Here is a 20859-nt window from a genome sequence, read left to right on the forward strand (position 1 = left end):
CCCAGCTCACAGGGTGTCTGTTGTGGGGGAGGAAGGGAAAGGAGATTGTGAGCCGCTCTGAGACTCTTTGGAGTGGAGGGTGGGATATAAATCCAATATCATCATCATCTTCCTTAACCTCCACATTTTTGTCTTAGCTCAGGAAGGATGGCCCCAGAGCAAACTAATTTGTGCAGTAGTCAAATCGCTTGTTCACAACTTTAATGCCTGTGGCTCAGAAAGAAGAATTTTTGCTCACAAGAGTCCACAGCGTAGAGGGAGAATTGAACCTGGGACCTTCTGCATACCAAGCTGATGACTCTGCCCCTGAGCCACAGCCGCTCCCCTTTTCAGTTTGCACTATTATACCTTGTCATGATCATTACCTCCAAGCCTTGAATTCAGCAGGAACTCACAGGAGCTCAGCTCCTGAACCTTTCTGACAGCCCTCCTCCCCTCCTACCTGTACCTTTTCCATCGAATAGTAGATGCAGCTGTGTAACAATCCCTGGATTAGGACAGCAGGCAGCCACCAGGAGCTTTGCCATGCCCCCAGCAGCCCTCATTAACCCCTGGAGAAGCCTGTGCCACCCTTTCTTATGTGATTTTGGGCGGCGGGTGGCTTGCTGGCCTTTTGGCTGTTGGGGGGGGACACCAAGGAGAGCACTAGGTGAGCGAGGCCTGCTTGGGCTGGCTGGATGTCTAGCCAGCCCAAGCAGGCCTCACTCTCCTGGGGCTCTCCTTTCTTGCATCAGGTTGGGGGGGGGGGAGTGGCATATGTTAATGAGTTATGCTAATAAGCTCTACCACCTATTTTTTTTTACAAAACAATCCCTGATTACCTCCACTCCCTACCCAAAAGTTCTTGCAACCGATTCTCCTTCATCCGTTCACATACAGTTTTTTCGTCATTTGTTCCACTACAACCCTCTTCTGTGTGCCCCCTCCCACCTTCATCCTCTGGTGTTTCACCAGCACGAGAGCGCAAACTGACTTCATTAGGAGATGTAATGAAACATGCCGAGTTATTTGTTCTCAGGTAAGGAGTTAGCTTTTATTTAAGATGAGTACAAAAGAAACAGGATCAAAATTATTCTGTTGGCACTTACATAAGATTGTTTATGGCAAAATACCTCTGTTTTAGTTGATACTTAAAAAAAAACCCTTAAAGGGTCCTTATCTTCACTGAGCATAGACAAGTTTCATATGCAACCAAATCGGCTGCCGTGTCAACATGCAAATTAAAAATCAGAACTCGATTTTGCAAATATCAACTTCCGTTGGTGGAATGATGTGTGTACAAAAGGAGTGTCTTAAGAAAACCTATTCTAATTCAAGTAGTCTTGCCATTTGAATTCAGCAAACAAGATGCTAGAAATCTAAGCTGTAATACTGGGGGGGAGGGGAATACTGAAGCATCTGCTTCATTTCAAGAAAATGACTGACAGCTAAGCAAGTGTCTAGAATTACAACTAGAATCTTTTGACTAAAATCTTTAACACTCTGCAAGAAAATCTCGGGCATTGGTCCCAGAATCGATATTTTCCTATATTCTAGCAAGCAGGCATCTCGTAAAGAGAACCAGGGCCAAAAATTTCAAGCTCTTTACAGAAAACACAGGGCAACTTTCCCATCTTTCAGTGCCAAAAATGTGCAGTGTCAAAACTGAATTCTTGTTCATATCAGAGGGAAGTCTGAACAGAAAAATATACCAACTTTTAAGATGCTATAACGAAAAGTCTTAGGAATTCCCTAGAAAACACTGAAAACATACACTACTTTCTAAACTGCTTCCAGATTTGCTTAGCTATGATCTTTCACAAAGGTGCTGTAATGTTAGTGGTACTGAGAGAAAAGGTTTATTCAAGACACTAAGCCACTCTTTAAAGTACCTATAGTATTTTTAGGAGCAGCAATTGGATGCTTAACAGAGAGATGTTTTTAAGTTAATTTGTGCGTGCTTGTGGGGAGGGGGAGGGGGAGGGGGGGAGAATAAGTTAATATTTTGTGCCCGCTCACAAGAGGTCCCATACTTGCAAAATTCAAGTGAAAGAGGTATATTCATATTACAAAGGTATTTGGCTGCATTATAAGGCAATCAATGGGGAAAATGCGATTTTCTACAGTGGGCTGTACAAGAATGATATCTAGGTACATGATAGTTTTTACAGACAACAGACTGAGTGCCTACAGCACGGAAATTATGTAATCTCTTTATTAAAATGTAAAGAAATGCCTTGGAAAGAGAAAGGTGTGAACTTGTATCCTTCACCTTTGTAGAACTTGTTCTGAAACTCTACCCTGTAAAGAAGACAAACGAAAAGACGCATTAGAAATAAAGGGAGTCATGCACGCACATCCTTCCTCCACCAAAATTGCCACGCAAACATGCTCTAAATCAGGGGTCCTCAAACTACGGCCCGCGGGCCAGATGCGGCCCGCTGAGGACGTTTATGTGGCCCGCCGGGTTATGGCAAAATCAGACCGGAAGTGACGTTCGACCTAAACTCGCGTTAGCAACACACACTTCCGGCACTGGGCTGAGGCGGCGGAGACAGAGTGTGAGGCGATACCGAGGTGAGGTGAGTTCCCAGGCCGGGGTGTGTGGTGTGGGGAAGGGAGAGAGATGCAGAAGACGGAGAACTGACGGCCCGCGGCCTTGTACAGTAATGGCAGTCCGGCCCTCCAACAGTCTGAGGGACAGTGAACTGGCCCCCTATTTAAAAAGTTTGAGGACCCCTGCTCTAAATTTTATGTACAATCAATTCTGCGATAAACTATAAACGGAGGAGAGGAGGATGTAAGTGGCTTTGGGTCCTCATGGAGGAGAAATGAAGTAAATAAATATACAGAACCTACACAAAATGGAAAGTTTCAAACCATCTCTAAAAAATATGCTATGGAAAAATTCTTGCATTATAAAATATGTCTAGTTTTTCTTTTGATATTGGATTTATATCCCACACCTATACTCTGAATCTCAGAGTCTCAGAGTGGTCACAATCTCCTTTACCTCCCCCTCCCCCACAATAGACACCCTGTGAGCTGAGCGAGGTCCCCCAAAAGCTGCCCTTTCAAGGACAACTCTGCAAGAGCTATGGCTGACCCAAGGCCATTCCAGCAGATGCAAGTGGAGGAGTGGGGAATCAAACCCGGTTCTCCCAGATGAGAGTCCGCATACTTAGCCACTAAAAAAGGTAAAGGTAATCCCCTGTGCAAGCACCAGCTGTTTTCGACTCTGGGGTGATGTTGCTTTCACAATGTTTTCATGGCAGACTTTTTACAGGGTGGTTTGCCATTGCCTTCCCCAGTCATCTACACTTTCCCCCCTGCAAGCTAGGTACTCATTTTACCGACCCTGGAAGGATGGAAGGCTAAATCAACCTGGAGCCAGCTACTGCTGGGATCGAACTCAAGTCATGAGCAGAGGACTCTGACTGCACTACTGTAGCATTACCATTCTGCGCTATGGGGCCCTACTTAACCATTACACCAAATTTAAATATTGCACGAAAGACCCGAAGCTTTTGTTGTATGCCACCCTTTTTTCACGATTATAAACCAGAAAGAAATACATACCAGTGAAGTCGAATGGCGTGTAGAAAAGCTGAGAGACCCTCCATGACCAGAAGGATAAATATTGTTAAAACCATAAATAAAGCTGAAACCGGAATCAGGAGAAGGATCCCGTAAGAGGCGTCCACGCGGAGGCCCACCCGCATTATCATGGCCCACAGCACTTCAGAGAGCTCTGGAAAAAAAGGTTTTTAGAACACTGATTTTAGTGAACTCTAAGCCAGGGGTGTCAAACATGCAGTTTGGGGGCCGAATCAGGCCCCCGGAGGGCTCCTATCAGGCCCCTGAGCAACTGGCTGTCATCTACTTCCTTCTCCTTCTCTCTTGCTTCCTTCTGCATAATAGCTTGTTTTGCCAGGCTCTCTCAATTGCACAGCAGAGCTACTGAGCCAAGCCTCTCTTCCTTCTATTGGCTGAGGCTCCCCCCCTCCAAGTTCCTGGGGAAGGAAGGAAAGAGCCAGAGCTTCCTTTGCCCAGTTCCTTGGATCCCATGGGAGAAATACAAAGAAAGCACCTTTAAGACTAATGAGTGCTGAATGTTTTAAGAGTGTTTTAAGTTTTTTTAAAAATATATTTGTGTTTGTGTTCTTTATAAAATTTATCTCTCTTCTACCTAATGTTAAATAGGTACACACATGGCCCAGCCCAACATGGCTCGGCCCAACCCGACATGGCCTGGCCCCTCAAGGTCTCATTTGTGTCAGATCCGGCCCTCATAACAAATGAGTTTGACACCCCTGCTCTAAGCAGTCCATCTGCTTTGTCATGCTATGCAAGCACATGGCATATTACTCCTACTGCTGGCCCAATGCAGCACCACGTTCCATCCCCCTCCCAAGGCGCCCCTCCTTCCTGTCGCACCCCCCTGTGCGATCACAGCACGCCACACCTGGGCCCTTCCAGCCGTGATGCAGAAGGGGAGCCGAGCGTCCTTTGGAAGATAAGATGTACGCCACGTCACGGCCAGCAGGGCCCAAGCGCGGTGCACTGTGATCACGCCGGGGGTAGGGGGGAGGTGAAGGGACGGGAAGAGAAAGGAAGGAAAAGGAGGGGTGGGTGGGACCGGCAAACTAGGCGCTTGCCTGGGGCTCTGGGAGGGAGGGAGCTCAATGTGGTGTCCCCACCCTCCTGGCGCCCTAGGCAACCGCCTAGTTTGCCTAGTGGGCGAGCCAACCATCAATTGTCGGGCTCAATTTAAGGGACTAGCTATCCCATGCAAAGCCCCTTGCAGCCTTCATCCTTCATATCTGCAGGACCTCCTCCCCGCCACTGGCCTGCTGCAACAGCTTTGCTCCCTGGGCAGAATCTACAGCTACTCGTACAGGTGCGTTCTCTGTGGTGCCCCGCTTTATGGAACAGCCTTGCCTGATGAGGTCAGGAAAGGTCCCCCCTCTCCTGTTTTATTCAAGATGATGATGATGATGATCCCTCCACTCAAGAGTCTCAGAGCGGCTCACAATCTCTTTTATCTTCCTCCCCCACAACAGACACCCTGTGAGGTGGGTGAGGCTGAGAGGGCTCTCACAGCAGCTGCCCTTTCAAGGACAACTCCTGCGAGAACGGTGGCTTACCCAAGGCCATTCCAGCAGCTGCAAGTGGAGGAGTGGGGAATCAAACCCGAGTCTCTCAGATAAGAGTCCGCACACTTAACCACTACACCAAACTGGCTCTCACCAAACTATGCTCTCTTTAGTATAGAAAACAGGACTGAACTGTAACAATGTTGTTCGTGAAGGAGCCTGGGGTAAAGGGCTAGGGACAGACTATACTGCTGCGTATAAACCGTACTCTGTTGCTGTAAGGAGGCTCTTACAACGTCATTTTGCATTCCTTTAATGTGTCTTGTTAATGCTAATGCTTTGCTTCACCTTTGGTTGCATCCAGATTTCTACGTGTCCCATCCTATGGAACTATCTATTGGAAGTTCCACCTGGTTGATGGTACTGACTTATAGGGATAAGTATAAACCGAGCTGAAAAAAATACCCAATAAATATAGCTTTTTTCCCAGCTGATCACCAAGAGGGCTGGTGATTTGGCTATCCAAAAACAGCTGCCAAGAACCTCCCCCCCCCAAAAAAAATTAAGAATTATTTGCAGCCACTGCATAGCCACAGTTACAGGGCATTTAAAGGGCACTCAGTCCCTTTAAATGCCTTCAGAGTGAACCCTCAGGCATTTAAGTGGGCTACAATCCCTTTATATGCATTTGGAGTTCACTCACTGCAGCACAGAGGCACACCATAGCTTAGAGAAGGTATTTAAAGGGACCACATCCCTTTAAACACCTTTCCCCCCTCCAATGGAAACAATGGAGGATGGGGTCACCTTCTGCTGTTCCAATCTCTTTGAAGCTTGGGTAGTTTGTGGGGGAAGAAGCACCAGCAGCTATGCTGCAAATCCGTTGCCTCTGTCTCAAAAACAGCCCCTCCCCCTGAGCCCAGATATCCCTGGATGATTCTCTATGATGGCCTACGGGGACCATTGACTATGGTCTCTCCAGGGTATAGTGGAGCCAAAAAAACAAATGGCAATCCTAAGCAATGTTCCCTCAAAGCTGCAGAGTCTTGTGAGCAAAAATTCTACTTTGTGAGCTGCTGGCATTCAAGTTGTGAGCTGCTGCGTAAATTAGTGTGCTCTGGGGTCATCCTTCCTGAGCTAAGACAAATATGTGTGAGCTGGAGGCTAAAAATCTGCGATCTAGCTCACACTAACTCAGCTTAGAGGGAACACTGATCCCAAGTATTTACCAATATCAGCAAATACTGATATTTTCCAGGTCCAATATACCTGAACCCACAAAATACTGATTTGGGGGGGGGGGGGCACACTCCTAGTGACTTATTCTGTGTAAGCTGCCTTGAGTCCCGGTGAGAAAGGTGGACTATAGATAATATTAATAAATATTAGCGAATAAAGAATATTGAGGGCTGGTATAAAATGGAAGGAACGCTCCCTTCCTCAACCACATGTGCACTGCTGTAAGTGGACAGTGAAACCACTTCTTTCCAGAGCAGTATATGCGGGAGGAGGTTTCATGCTTCTGGGCAGAATACATCATATATTACTCTGTGCATTCAACAATCAGCAGAAAACGTTTCTGAAAAGACTCCACCCGCTCCAAACAAAGCCCAAGGTCTTCTGGGGGATACTTACGGCATGGGCCAGACTGAGAGCCCAGAGCCTCAGGTACGAAGCAGTGTTGGAGATGCACCCGAGACAGTACTCGATGGTATGGATAGTTTGATCCATGAACACATCTATAAAGATGAACTGAAACAAGAGAACGTGTAAGTGAGCCTTATAAGCGATAAACCAGGGATGACCAAACTTGCTTAACGTTAAGAGCCACAAAGAACAAACGTCAGGTGTTTGAGAGCCACAAGACATGAATGCCACATGTAGGAGGGAGGGAGGGAAGGCAGGCAGGCAGGCAGGCAAATAGATGGGGAAGGAGTGTGGAGGTGAAAAGAAAGCAACTTTGACTTAAATGCATTCTCCAAACTGCTGGCTGGCGTGGCCTGGAGACAGGGCTGGCCCTAGACTGTCTGGCACCCTAGGCAAGGCTGACCTCAGGCGCCCCCCCTCCCCGGGCACTGATAATGTCACCAAGTCGCATGGGGGGGTGGCCCAATTCAAGGCTGATGCCCCAGGAAATTGCCAAGTTTGCCTAATGGCAGGGTGAGCCCTGCTCGAAGAAGTGATTTAAAGAGAGGAATACCTTCTCCAAAATGGCCGACGGGGTGGTGGGGGCTTTGAGAGCCACACAATACGTGCAAAAGAGCCACACGCGGCTCCCAGTTTGGCCACCCCTGTGTTAAACCCCGAGCAGAGGACTGGGGTGGAATTGAAAGCTTCTTGCCTGCTAGAGAATTACAGAAAAGGCAAACATTTTGCCCTGCAACTATTTGCAGCCATGTGGAAGTCTTGTTGTGTATTCTTCGAGCCACCCTTGCCCTCTGCAACACACACACAAAAAATGATTTGCTGGAATGGGCGAGGAAGTTGTGAGTGAGTGATTTGGCTGTTACATAAATTAGTGCGTGCTGGGGCCATGCTTCCTGAGTTAAGACAAAAATGGGCACGCCGGAAGCTAAACAACTGCGAGGCAGCTCACACTGACTCAGCTTCGAGGGAACACTGGTGAGCAGCAAGTTAGCATGCCGCACAACGAGGATATTTCACAGAGTCAAGAACCAAACAGGAAATAACAAGCTTGGTTTATACGGCTGCCATTTCTTTCCGTTGGATTCCAAAGGGAAATACAGGGAAGGAAATATATTTACAAATTACAAACCACGAAGTATCGAAGGCTAAGTGTGCATGCACACAACAGTCCGTATCTTGAATAAAACTTCTCTGGACTAAGGTGCCACTGGACTCAAATTTTGTTTGGTTGCTTCAGACCGGCATAGCTGCCTGCCTGAAAATCCCAAAGAGTTTAACAAGCTACACCACAGAGTCAAGTCCAGTAGCACCTAAGAAGAAGAAGACTTGCAGACTTATACCCCGCCCTTCTCTCTGAATCAGAGACTCACAGCGGCTTACAATCTCCTATGTCTTCCTCCCCCCACAACAGACACCCTGTGAGGTGGGTGGGGCTGAGAGGGCTCTCCCAGAAGCTGCCCCTTTCAAGGACAGAGGGGTTTACAATCTCCTATATCTTCTTCCCCCCAGAACAGACACCCTGTGAGGTGGGTGGGGCTGAGAGGGCTCTCCCAGAAGCTGCCCCTTTCAAGGACAGAGGGGTTTACAATCGCCTCTATCTTCTTCCCCCCAGAACAGACACCCTGTGAGGTGGGTGGGGCTGAGAGGGCTCTCCCAGAAGCTGCCCCTTTCAAGGACAGAGAGGCTTACAATCTCCTATATCTTCTTCCCCCCAGAACAGACACCCTGTGAGGTGGGTAGGGCTGAGAGGGCTCTCCCAGAAGCTGCCCCTTTCAAGGACAGAGGGGTTTACAATCGCCTCTATCTTCTTCCCCCCAGAACAGACACCCTGTGAGGTGGGTGGGGCTGAGAGGGCTCTCCCAGAAGCTGCCCCTTTCAAGGACAGAGGGGTTTACAATCGCCTCTATCTTCTTCCCCCCAGAACAGACACCCTGTGAGGTGGGTGGGGCTGAGAGGGCTCTCCAGAAGCTGCCCCTTTCAAGGACAGAGGTGCTTACAATCGCCTCTATCTTCCTCCCCCCACAATAGACATCCTGTGAGGTGGGTGGGACAGAGGGCTCTCCCAGAAGCTGCCCCTTTCAAGGACAGAGGGGCTTACAATCGCATATATCTTCTTCCCCCCAGAACAGACACCCTGTGAGGTGGGTGGGGCTGAGAGGGCTCTCCCAGAAGCTGCCCCTTTCAAGGACAGAGGTGCTTACAATCGCCTCTATCTTCCTCCCCCCCACAATAGACATCCTGTGAGGTGGGTGGGACAGAGGGCTCTCCCAGAAGCTGCCCCTTTCAAGGACAGAGGGGTTTACAATCTCCTATATCTTCTTCCCCCCAGAACAGACACCCTGTGAGGTGGGTGGGGCTGAGAGGGCTCTCCCAGAAGCTGCCCCTTTCAAGGACAGAGGGGTTTACAATCGCCTCTATCTTCTTCCCCCCAGAACAGACACCCTGTGAGGTGGGTGGGGCTGAGAGGGCTCTCCCAGAAGCTGCCCCTTTCAAGGACAGAGGTGCTTACAATCGCCTCTATCTTCCTCCCCCCACAATAGACATCCTGTGAGGTGGGTGGCACAGAGGGCTCTCCCAGAAGCTGCCCCTTTCAAGGACAGAGGGGCTTACAATCGCATATATCTTCTTCCCCCCAGAACAGACACCCTGTGAGGTGGGTGGGGCTGAGAGGGCTCTCCCAGAAGCTGCCCCTTTCAAGGACAGAGGTGCTTACAATCGCCTCTATCTTCCTCCCCCCACAATAGACATCCTGTGAGGTGGGTGGGACAGAGGGCTCTCCCAGAAGCTGCCCCTTTCAAGGACAGAGGGGCTTACAATCTCCTATATCTTCTTCCCCCCAGAACAGACACCCTGTGAGGTGGGTGGGGCTGAGAGGGCTCTCCCAGAAGCTGCCCCTTTCAAGGACAGAGGGGCTTACAATCGCCTCTATCTTCCTCCCCCCACAACAGACACCCTGTGAGGTGGATGGGACTGAGAGGGCTCTCCCAGAAGCTGCCCTTTCAAGGACAGAGGGGCTTACAATCTCCTATATCTTCTTCCCCCCAGAACAGACACCCTGTGAGGTGGGTGGGGCTGAGAGGGCTCTCCCAGAAGCTGCCCCTTTCAAGGACAGAGGGGTTTACAATCGCCTCTATCTTCTTCCCCCCAGAACAGACACCCTGTGAGGTGGGTGGGGCTGAGAGGGCTCTCCCAGAAGCTGCCCCTTTCAAGGACAGAGGGGTTTACAATCGCCTCTATCTTCTTCCCCCCAGAACAGACACCCTGTGAGGTGGGTGGGGCTGAGAGGGCTCTCCCAGAAGCTGCCCCTTTCAAGGACAGAGGTGCTTACAATCGCCTCTATCTTCCTCCCCCCACAATAGACATCCTGTGAGGTGGGTGGGGCTGAGAGGGCTCTCCCAGAAGCTGCCCCTTTCAAGGACAGAGGTGCTTACAATCGCCTCTATCTTCCTCCCCCCACAATAGACATCCTGTGAGGTGGGTGGGACAGAGGGCTCTCCCAGAAGCTGCCCCTTTCAAGGACAGAGGGGCTTACAATCTCCTATATCTTCTTCCCCCCAGAACAGACACCCTGTGAGGTGGGTGGGGCTGAGAGGGCTCTCCCAGAAGCTGCCCCTTTCAAGGACAGAGGTGCTTACAATCGCCTCTATCTTCCTCCCCCCACAATAGACATCCTGTGAGGTGGGTGGGACAGAGGGCTCTCCCAGAAGCTGCCCCTTTCAAGGACAGAGGGGTTTACAATCGCCTCTATCTTCCTCCCCCCACAATAGACATCCTGTGAGGTGTGTGGGGCTGAGAGGGCTCTCACAGCAGCTGCCCTTTCAAGGACAACTCCTGCAACAGCTATGGCTGACCCAAGGCGATTCCAGCAGCTGTTAAGTGGAGGAGTGCAGAATCAAACCCGGTTATCCCAGATAAGAGTCCGCGCACTTCACCGCTACACCAAACTGTCTCTCAGAAGAAATTGGATTTATATCCCGCCCTTTACCCTGAATCTCAGTCTCAGAGCGGTCACAATCTTCCTGACCTTCCCCATGCACAACAGACACCCTGTGAGGGGGAGGGGGGGGGCTGAGAGAGCTCTCCCAGAAGCTGTCCTTTCAAGGATAACTCCTATGGAAGCTATAGCTGACTGAAGGCCATTCCAGCAGCTGCAGGTGGAGGAGTGGGGGAATCAAACCCGGTTCTCCCAGATAAGAGTCTGCTCACTTAACCATTACAACAAACTGGCCCTCCAGAGTTGCAGACTAACACACTACCCACTGAAGTGACGTTTATAATAAGACTCCTTTGACTTCCCCCTGAACTGCAGGCAGCTGGGGCAAAAACAAATGCCGCCCCTCCCTGCCTTTACCTCTTTCTTCTCCTCCTCTTTGTGCCTGCTGTCCAGAGAGCTGGCTCCCTCTTCGATATCGTGAGTCCTCAAAAGAGCGAGCTCTTCTTCGCTTTCTTTTCGAACCAACTGGTAACCATTCTGGGGGAAGAGAAGGTTAAGCGGTGACCTCTAAGCGCCTGGGGAGCAGCGGTCGCCTCGTCGCTCGGTCCATTTATTTTGGTTTGCGCTGCAAAACTCGTCCCCTCACAAGAGCTGAACGAAGGCGGATCGCGGCGGGTGCAGTCAATCGGTTACGGAAATGCTCACGAGCATCGCGTCCTCAGGACCAATGTTCCCGCTACGCTGCAGAGTCTTGTGAGCCAAAATTCTACTTTGTGAGCTGCTGGCATTCAAGTGGGGAGCTACTGGCAGGGCCGGCGCGTGAGAGTTGGAGAACTAGGCGGGTGAACCAGCCCTCCCTATTCACACCGTCCCTGAGTTCATTTTTTCTTGGCTCCGAGGGATTGGAGGAGTTCCCCCGAGCAGCGTTTCCCTTCCCCAGCGTCCTCCGAGGGTGCTGGGGAAGGGAAGGTTCAAGTGATCTGTCCCCGCTTGGCCTTCCCACACTGCGGGAGGGTCAAGCAGGGAGGGGCGTTTGCTTCAAGAGGAGCCCTCCGTGCAAACAGGGCCCAATTTGGGCCAATTCTGGAGGCCTTCCCACACTGGAGGGTGGCGGGAGGAGCCTTGCCTGGGGCGGCAAAAACCCCAGCGCCGGCCCTGGCTACTGGCATTAAAGTCGTGAGCTACTGGCATTAAAATCGTGAGCGACTGCATACATTAGTTTGCTCTGGGGCCATTTTTTCCTGAGCTAAGACAAACACGTATGAGCTGGAGGCTAAAAATCTGCAAGCCAGCTCACGCTGACTCAGCTTAGAGGGAACACTGCACATGATACATGAATGTACAGTAGTTAGCGCCCGGTTAGGGCTGATAAAGCAAAGCTCAAATCCCTGCTCAAGTCACAGAGCACACTGGGTGATGTTGTGAGCCAGGTACTCGCAGACAGGACTCCCATGAGATAAAATGTGAGGAATCACATGCATTGCTTTGGAGGAAATATAGGAGGGAAATGTAGTACGTGATCTACCCCCTGAGGAATATAGCCCAATCAAGAACTTATATGTCAGGGGTGGCCAACGGTAGCTCTCCGGATGTTTTTTTGCCTACAACTCCCATCAGCCCCAGCCATTGGCCATGCTGGCTGGGGCTGGTGGGAGTTGTAGGCAAAAAGACATCTGGAGAGCTACCGTTGGCCACCCGTTATATATGATATACAATCTGTTCAAACTCTCCAGCGCTTATACCTGTGTGCTAATGTTGGTGTCTCCCAAACTTCAGATAGGCAGAAGATGCTTTGGTTTACAAATTAAACATTGTTCCTCTCGTAACTCTAAAGGTTTGCTCTTAAAATACGCAGGAACAGGGAATCCGCCACCCTCAGAGGAGGCTACCTGCTGCCTTTCTGCATGAGTCATCAAGCATCTCCCCATATGTTCCCCAGAGGGTACTTAGATCTGGGATACAGAACCTGTTATTGATCCCGGGGCTGAGGGAGGCAAGATTGAAGACCACCAGAGAGAGCCTTCTCTATAGCAACTCCCTATTGGTGGAACCAACTCCCGGAAGAAGTAAGAGCCTTGCGGGATCTTGCCCAGTTCCTCAAGGCCTGTAAGACAACTCTGTTTCTACTCGCCTTCAACTGATAGTAGTATATGAGGATCCCCAAGAGGGCTGAAGACACTGGAAATTAACGCCACTAGCACCAAATTGTTTTAATCTGTTTTAATTGCTTACTGTTTAATCTGTTCAATGTTTTAACTGTTAAAGTTTAGAATTCTAAATGTTTTTATTGTTGCGAGCCGCCCTGAGCCTGCTACGGCGAGGAGGGCGGGATTAAATCCAATCAATCAATCAATCTTTAAAGTAACAACTTTACAAGATTTTTATCTGTAGTTTTTTTTTTAAATATCCTAAGCAGCATACTAATTTGTGATTAATTAATTAAAATATTTAGGAACTTCTTTTTCTCTCCATAGTAGCCCCAAGGCAGTTTAGGAAAAAATATATACTTAAAGGCATAATGACTGCCTTGAGCGGCAGCCAATCGGCAAGCTGCACAGCCAGACGGGGAAGTGGAAGGGCGGTGGCTTCCTGACCGTCACGAACGCCTGCCAAAGGCTACTCTGCAGAGCACAGAGCTCCTAGTAATAGGAAGGACCAACCGCTCCTAGCCTTAATTCATCTCGGAAGGCCGGCCATCCATCTAAAACAGTGTGACTACGGGGTGAGTTCAGGCCTAAAGGTACAAACATGAACATGACACTTTGCATCTGCTGCTGCAGAAAACATATTGAAGGTAAAAAGATCAAGGTAGTTCCCCTGTGCAAGCACCAGTCGTTTCCCACCCTGGGGTGATGTTGCTCTCACGTTTTCATGGCAGACTTTTTACGAGGTGGTTTGCCATTGCCTTCCCCAGTCATCTACGCTTTCCTGTCAGCAAGCTGGATACTCGTTTTACCGACCTCGGAAGGATGGAAGGCTGAGTCAACCTTGGGCTGGCTACCTGAACCCAGCTTCCACCAGGATCAAACTCAGGTTGGGAGCAGAGCTTAGGACTGCAATACTGCAGCTTTAACACTCTGCGCCACGGGGCTCTTGGGTAAAAGGTCAAGGTAGTTCCCCTGTGCAAGCACCAGTCGTTTCCGACTCTGGGGTGACGTTGCTTTCACAACCTTTTGACGGCAGACCTTTTTACGGGGTGGTTTGCCACTGCCTTCCCCAGTCCTCTACGCTTTCCCCCCAGCAAGCTGAGTCCTCATTTTACCGACCTCGGAAGGGTGGAAGGCTGAGTCAACCTCGAGCTGGCTGCCTGAACCCAGCTTCTGCCAGGATCGAACACAGGTCGCGAGCAGAGAGCTTGGACTGCAGTACTGCAGCTTTACCACTCTGTGCCACGGGGCGGCATAGAAAACGTTATTATTACGCACTAATACCTGCTTTTCGGCTTACAGAGCCATCTTGCAGGGCTACCAGGGCTTCAAACTGCGGTGTCTTTCCTTTTAATTGCAATCTGTTTCTAACTGTTTATTGGCGATTGCAGAATTTGGCCCTATTTTTAAAAGGAGATTTTCCCGCCAACCCAGGACCCAACTGCTGCTGCTTGTTTCATCCCGATACGTACTCTGTACGGTCCAAATCCTCTGCGTCCGTGGTTCAACCAGTATAAGTAAAGTGGTTTTCCAAAAAGCAGCACAGGTACTGAAAGCACAGCAATGGCAAGCAGGAGTCTCTGTACAATCAGCTGTTTCAGAAAGGCAGGAAGGGAAAATGAAAGGAAAAAAACTTTTAAAATTAGTTTCCTGCAAACACTATTTAATTACTTATTTCTGTTAATTTATAGCCCGCCCTTTCCCATAATGGGCTCAGGGCAGGTTCCAACACAATGAAACAATCAAACCAGCAGTAAAACAGTCAACAAATAAACAATAAAACAACCGAGCAGTTAAAACAGATTAAGATTTAAACTAATTAAGCCATTATGATGATGATGTTATTGTATTTATATCCCGCCCTCCACTCCGAAGAGTCTCAGAGCGGCTCACAATCTCCTTTCCCTTCCTCCCCCACAACAGACACCCTGTGAGGTAGATGAAGATATTGGATTTATATCCCGCCCTCCATTCGAAAGAGTCTCAGAGCAGCTCACAATCTCCTTTCCCTTCCTCCCCCACAACAGAACCCTCTGTGGTGGGTGGGGCTGAGAGGGCTCTCACAGCAGATGCCCTTTCAAGGACAACCTCTGCCAGAGCTATGGCTGACCCAAGGCCATGCTAGCAGATGCAAGTGGAGGAATGGGGAATCAAACCCGGTTCTCCCAGATAAGAGAGCTCTGGCTGACCCAAGGCCATTCCAGCAGGTGCAAGTGGAGGAGTGGGAAATCAAACCCAGTTCTCCCAGATAAGAGTCCGCACACTTCACCACTACACCAAACTGGCTCTCCATTAGCTCAGAGTTGACTTAGAGAGGCATGGAATGGTGTGGACACATCATTTAAGTACAGCTTTGGTGTCCAATAATGTCAGCTGTATTGTCCCGATTTAAGCAATAGTGTTGGGAGGCCAATTTGATGGTAATAGAATGAGGACGTCCGTCTGCCTGAGCCATAGGCCTGGCGGAACAGCTCTGTCTTACAGGCCCTCCGGAACGGCAACAGATCCGGCAGGGCCCGAACCTCTGTAGGGAGCTGGTTCCACCAGGCTGGGGCCAGGGCTGAAAAAGCCCTGGCCCTGGTCGAGGCAAGCCGGACGTCCTTTGGGCCAGGGATGGTCAGAAAACACCAAACATCCATCAGGAAGGTGTACCCCTCTGCTTTTCCTCCCTAGAACCAATGGATGCAACGAAAATATCTCAGCACACGATAATCTCAAGTTACACAGCAGGAATCAGATATGTGTGGATTCTTAGCAGAACGGGAACCCTGCATAACAACTGGCTGACTTATCAGCTTGATTACCTTGACTTTATTGTTTCAATACATGGCATAAACATGAAGCCGACTAGAATACTACTAGGGTGCCATCTTTTGAAAAGCAACAAAGAGGACATATTTCCCAGCTCTGTTGCGTTTGGTGTAGTGGTTAAGTGTGCGGACTTTTATCTGGGAGAACCGGGTTTGAATCCCCCCTCGTCCACTTGCACCTGCTGGAATGGCCTTGGGGTCAGCCAGAGGTCTCTTATCTGGGAGAACCGGGTTTGATTCCCCACTCCTCCACTTGCACCTGCTGGAATGGCCTTGGGTCAGCCATAGCTCTGGCAGAGGTTGTCCTTGAAAGGGCAGCTGCTGTGAGAGCCCTCTCAGCCCCACCCACCTCACAGGGTGTCTGTTGTGGGGGAAGAAGGTAAAGGAGATTGTGAGCCGCTCTGAGACTCTTCGGAGTGGAGGGTGGGATATAAATCCAATATCATCATCATCTTCTACTTCAAACAAGTGATCGCTGTGACAAATCTCATTTTAAATACACTCATTATTTAAGCTGTGAGAATCACTATTAACTAGGAACATTCCTAACTTTCTAACCCAAAAAGAGGACATTTTCGTCAGTTTTCTAAAAGGGCCCAGATAAGGATGGACACCAAAAAAGCAGACACATTCATACCAGAACATCTGGTAACCCTAAGTACTACCATAGTTATGAATGCCTTGTCCCCACTTCACTTCTCTCTCTGCTGCCACCCCGTTCCTAAAAACAAGTATCAACCATGTGCAAAATTAGACCCTTTTAAGAGGAGAAATTTAAGCACTCGTTTAATGCTCCGGCTGAAATGGAAGCCAAAGCAGTGAACTTTCCCCTTCAGTAAATCATGAACTATTAAGAATCGAGATGGGCAAAAGGAAAGAATGATGTCTGAGAACGCTGCCTTTCAGATCGTAATGATTACCAACCTGTCCTTGGAAAAAAAGATGCTTTTCTTCCGCAGCAGGAAACAAGAACATGTTGATGAAGTGAATGAGAATGCTTGGAGCAGGCTCCGGGTCGCTGGCGGTACAAGCCAGCCATTTAAAGATGATCAAAAACACAAGGTACCCAAAGATGGACAGCAGGAACAGAAGTTGAGGGATGAAAACCAAATACATATTGTACTTCTGCTTGAAATACCTGATGGCAAAAAAGAGAAAGGAAAAGTTTGAAGACTTTTTGCTTTAATCATAGCAGAAATGCATTTCTCATATTCAGTAATTTAAGGTGTTGGCTATCACATACAAAACCCTTCATGGCCTTGGCCCCTCTTATATGCCAATGGCTCTCTCTCTCTCTATGATCTGCCACAACAACTTTAATCATGTCGGCAGAGACTTCTGGAGGAAGCCAATCTGCAACCAGACAAAAACCAACCACTGCCCATAGACCTCATTTCTCCGTTGTGGCTCTGGCCCTGGGGAATGGCCTGCCCAAAGAGGTCGGGAAATCTCTCAGTCTTCTTGGGATTTGTTATGAAAGCTGAACTATTCATAAGAACATAAGAGAAGCCATGTTGGATCAGGCCAATGGCCCATCCAGTCCAACACTCTGTGTCACATAAGAACATAAGAGAAGCCATGTTGGACCAGGCCAATGGCCCATCCAGTCCAATACTCTGGGTCACACAGTGGCCAAAAAACAAACAAACAACCAGGTACCAGCAGGGAGTCCACCAGTGTGACCAGAAGTCCTTCCCCTGTTGCCCCTCCAAGCACCAAAAATACAGAGCATCACTTGCCCCAGACAGAGTTCCATCAATACGCTGTGGTTAATAGCCACTGATGGACCTCTGCTCCATATGTTGATCCAATCCCCTCTTGAAGCAGGTTATGCTTGAGGCCGCCACCACCTCCCGTGGCAGTGAATTCCACATGTTAATCACCCTTTGAGTGAAGAAGTACTTCCTTTTATCTGTTTTAACCCGACTGCTCAGCAATTTCGTTCTTTTCTCCACCTTCTCTATCCCATGCATAATCTTGTCAACCTCTTATCATGTCACCCTTCAGTTGACAATTCTCCAAGCTTTTCTGCCCAGGTAGTTCAGGCTGCACTGCTCAAAATGGATTACTACTTACTTGGATGGCACTCGCCTATACTGCTGTGCATAGGTTATTTTAAGTAGGATCCTATTAGTGTAATTTCTGTCCTGTTTAATGTGTCATGTGAATGCTCATGCTGTATCAGGAGTGGCTGACTGATAACTAGATCTCAGTATCTCTTATGGAGGGGCGGGGGAAGCAGGAAGACCACATGCTCAACAAACCTCATGTGAAAATGTGCAGCCTTTGCTGCGTTTCTCCTACAGCAATTTCAAGCCATTCCCACCCCAAACAAAAAGAGAAGGCACACAAAGCATTGCTGCAATTGTATGGGCCTGCTTCCATACTTACAAGTGGTTAAATCCCCCCAAGACAACTCCAAAAGTCATGTGGATCACTCCAAGAATTATAGACATTTTCATCTTGAAGGAATTTAAGAAACTGAGCCGATTGCTTGCCAGGCTCCAGATCTGGAAGGGAAAGCGCACATGTACATTCAAGGTTATCCCTTTGTCTTGGACATCAGTCCTGAAGGCGGATTTTAACCATAGCCAAGAATTTGAAGGTGGCAGCGGCTCTCGCACTCTGTGCAGCTTTTCCACAAATACTCTATAGCAGAGATACTCAAACCTAGTTGAGCCCGAAGAATTTTTTTCAGTTTTGAGAAAGGGGCTGCCATGTTGGGATGGGGGTTATTCACAAAATCTTTGGAGGATCCATCCTGTTATTGTGAGGCAGCTGTCTCTTGGGAGAGTCAATGCGGTGTGGGGGTTAGGAGCGCTGGACTGGTATCTGGGAGACACGGGTTCAAATCCTCGCTTGCGTCACAAAAGCTCACTAGGTGACCTTGGGCCAGTTACATTCTTTCAGCCTAACCTCCCTCACAGAGCTGTTTGGAAAATAAAATGGAGGAAGGAAAACAGTGTAAGGGGCAGGGCTTTGGGGGGGCAGGAATGCACAGGAATGCAGTTCCGGCTGGCTTGGTGTCAGGGGGCGTGGCCTAGTATGCAAATAAGTTCCTGCTGGGCCTTTTCTATTAAAAAGCCCCATGTGAAACAATAGTGACACCAGGGGGCGTGGCCTAATACACAAATGAGTTCCTGCTGGGCATTTCCTACCCAAAAAGCCCTGTATGAAACAACGGTGATGTCAGGGGTGTGGCCTAATATGCAAATTAGTTCCTTCTGGGCTTTTTTTTTTTTTTGCAAGAAAAGCCCTGGTAAGGGGACTTCTTTGGGTCCCCACTAGGGAGAAAGGAAGAGTACGAAAGAAGTAAAATAAATATTTCTGAATGGGTGTTCCCTGCAACCACAAAGGTGATGCCTCCCAAGGTCTTTCAAACCACCTTCTGTTCCACTGAAGCGGAACAAAGAAGAAGATGATGAAGAAGAAGAAGAAGATACTGGATTTATATCCCGTCCTCCACTCCGAAGAGTCTCAGAGCGGCTCACAATCTCCTTTACCTTCCTCCCCCACAACAGACACCCTGTGAGGTGGGTGGGGCTGGAGAGGACTCTCACAGCAGCTGCCCTTTCAAGGACAACCTCTGCCAGAGCTATGGCTGACCCAAGGCCATGCTAGCAGGTGCAAGTGGAGGAGTGGGGAATCAAACCCGGTTCTTCCAGATAAGAGTCCGCACACTTAACCACTACACCAAACTGGCTCTCCAAGACAGGCTCCTTGCTTTGGGGAAGAAGCGAGCGGGTGCTGCCAGAACACACAACAGTGGAGAGCCACTGGTCTAGAGCCTCTCTTACAGAGCAGAAGCTTTTGGCACCCTCAGCTGTACCCCTGAAAGAACAGAAAGGCCAATCTGGCTACACCGGAGGCAGCGAGGAGAATCTGAATTGGAACCTCCCTGGGGGGAAACTGTTAAATCTGTAAGGGGGACACAGCAACATTTAAAGTAAGCGCTTCACCTTCTTCTCTCAGCTGGTGGGGATCTGCAGGAAGGCTATCACCAAAACCAGCTGCCTCTAAGGCAGGGGTGGCTTTAAAAACTTAAAGAGACAGTTATTTTAAAAAATCACAAAGGATTAAATCAAAGCTTCCCGTGACAGGAAAAAAGATGTAGAAACACAGCTTAGCCCACCTTCCTCACAATCTACTCTTTGAGGGCTGGGGGACCCTCTGTAAAAATATGGCCCACAGCAGGGGGCTGCAGCAAGAAGGGTGAACTGACTGAAGATGAGAGCCAGTTTGGTGTAGTGGTTAAGGGCACAGACTCTTATCTGGGAGACCTGGGTTTGATTCCCCACTCCTCCACTTGCACCTGCTGGAATGGCCTTGGGTCAGCCATAGCTATCACAGGAGTTGTCCTTGAAAGAGAGGCTCTAGACCAGTGACTGAGAGCTCTCTCAGCCCCACCCACCTCACAGGGTGTCTGTTGTGGGGGGGAAAGATAAAGGAGATTGTGAGCCGCTCTGAGACTCTGATTCAGAGAGAAGGGCGGGGTATAAATCTACAGTCTTCTCCTCCTCCTCCTCCATGGTCTGCTGTTCTGGTGGATCTTCTTAGTCCTTCACCGCAGCATTCTGGGGGCACAGGAGGCTGCTGTGGGGAAGGCAGGGGAGAACTCCCTTCTGAAGTTCATTCGGTTCACTGGGACCTTGGAGACAACCTCACAGGCTCATTGGCAGCAGAAATAGAACTGTCAAAACAAACACTCACCGGGTCTATCCCAAAAGGATACGCTCCTTTGAACACTCCAGCCACAGCTGAATTCAGCATCAAATGATGATTCTTCAAATCCTCAGGTCTACAAAACAATAAAAGTCACAAACAGGACTTAAGAGGCGTTTATTTAACACTTTACCACAAAACGTTCCTCTCATTTTATGTTTAACAAGTTGTTTTCTTACTAAAATATTCAAAGCTAGAATAACGATAGCTTACTAAAATATATAGCGAGAACACAGAAGAAGATTCAATATTGACATCAATAATAAAACTATATAAATTATTATTGAAATGGTCTACTGAAGATGAAGTAGTAAAATCTCAAATGATAAAATGGGCAATTAATGTAAATAAAGAAATACAGATGGAAACATGGGAACACTTGTGGAAGAACTCTATGAAAATTTCGACATGTTATAATATTAAAGAAAATTGTTTTAAAATGATGTATAGATGGTACATGACTCCTAAAAAATTGGCAAAAATGAATAATAAGATGCCAGATAGATGTTGGAAATGTAAAAAAC

At 48.7% G+C, this 20859-nt stretch overlaps 1 protein-coding gene across 1 annotated transcript in view; it reads right to left on the reverse strand.

Moving 5' to 3' along the window:
• Positions 1–1004: 1004 nt before the first annotated feature.
• Positions 1005–20859, reverse strand: part of ATP6V0A2 (ATPase H+ transporting V0 subunit a2) — a 64193-nt gene continuing 44338 nt past the window's right edge. The window contains exons 13-20 of the mRNA XM_060250126.1: positions 20324–20411; positions 18005–18123; positions 16538–16751; positions 14276–14395; positions 11074–11193; positions 6707–6827; positions 3559–3730; positions 1005–2280 (exon numbers count right to left, since the gene is read on the reverse strand). Coding sequence (XP_060106109.1) covers positions 2181–2280; positions 3559–3730; positions 6707–6827; positions 11074–11193; positions 14276–14395; positions 16538–16751; positions 18005–18123; positions 20324–20411 — 1054 coding nt within the window. The 3' untranslated portion in view covers positions 1005–2180. The remainder of the gene's footprint in view (positions 2281–3558; positions 3731–6706; positions 6828–11073; positions 11194–14275; positions 14396–16537; positions 16752–18004; positions 18124–20323; positions 20412–20859) is intronic.

Source organism: Heteronotia binoei, chromosome 11 (assembly GCF_032191835.1).
Source record: "Heteronotia binoei isolate CCM8104 ecotype False Entrance Well chromosome 11, APGP_CSIRO_Hbin_v1, whole genome shotgun sequence".
In the NCBI taxonomy this organism is placed as follows: domain Eukaryota; kingdom Metazoa; phylum Chordata; class Lepidosauria; order Squamata; family Gekkonidae; genus Heteronotia; species Heteronotia binoei.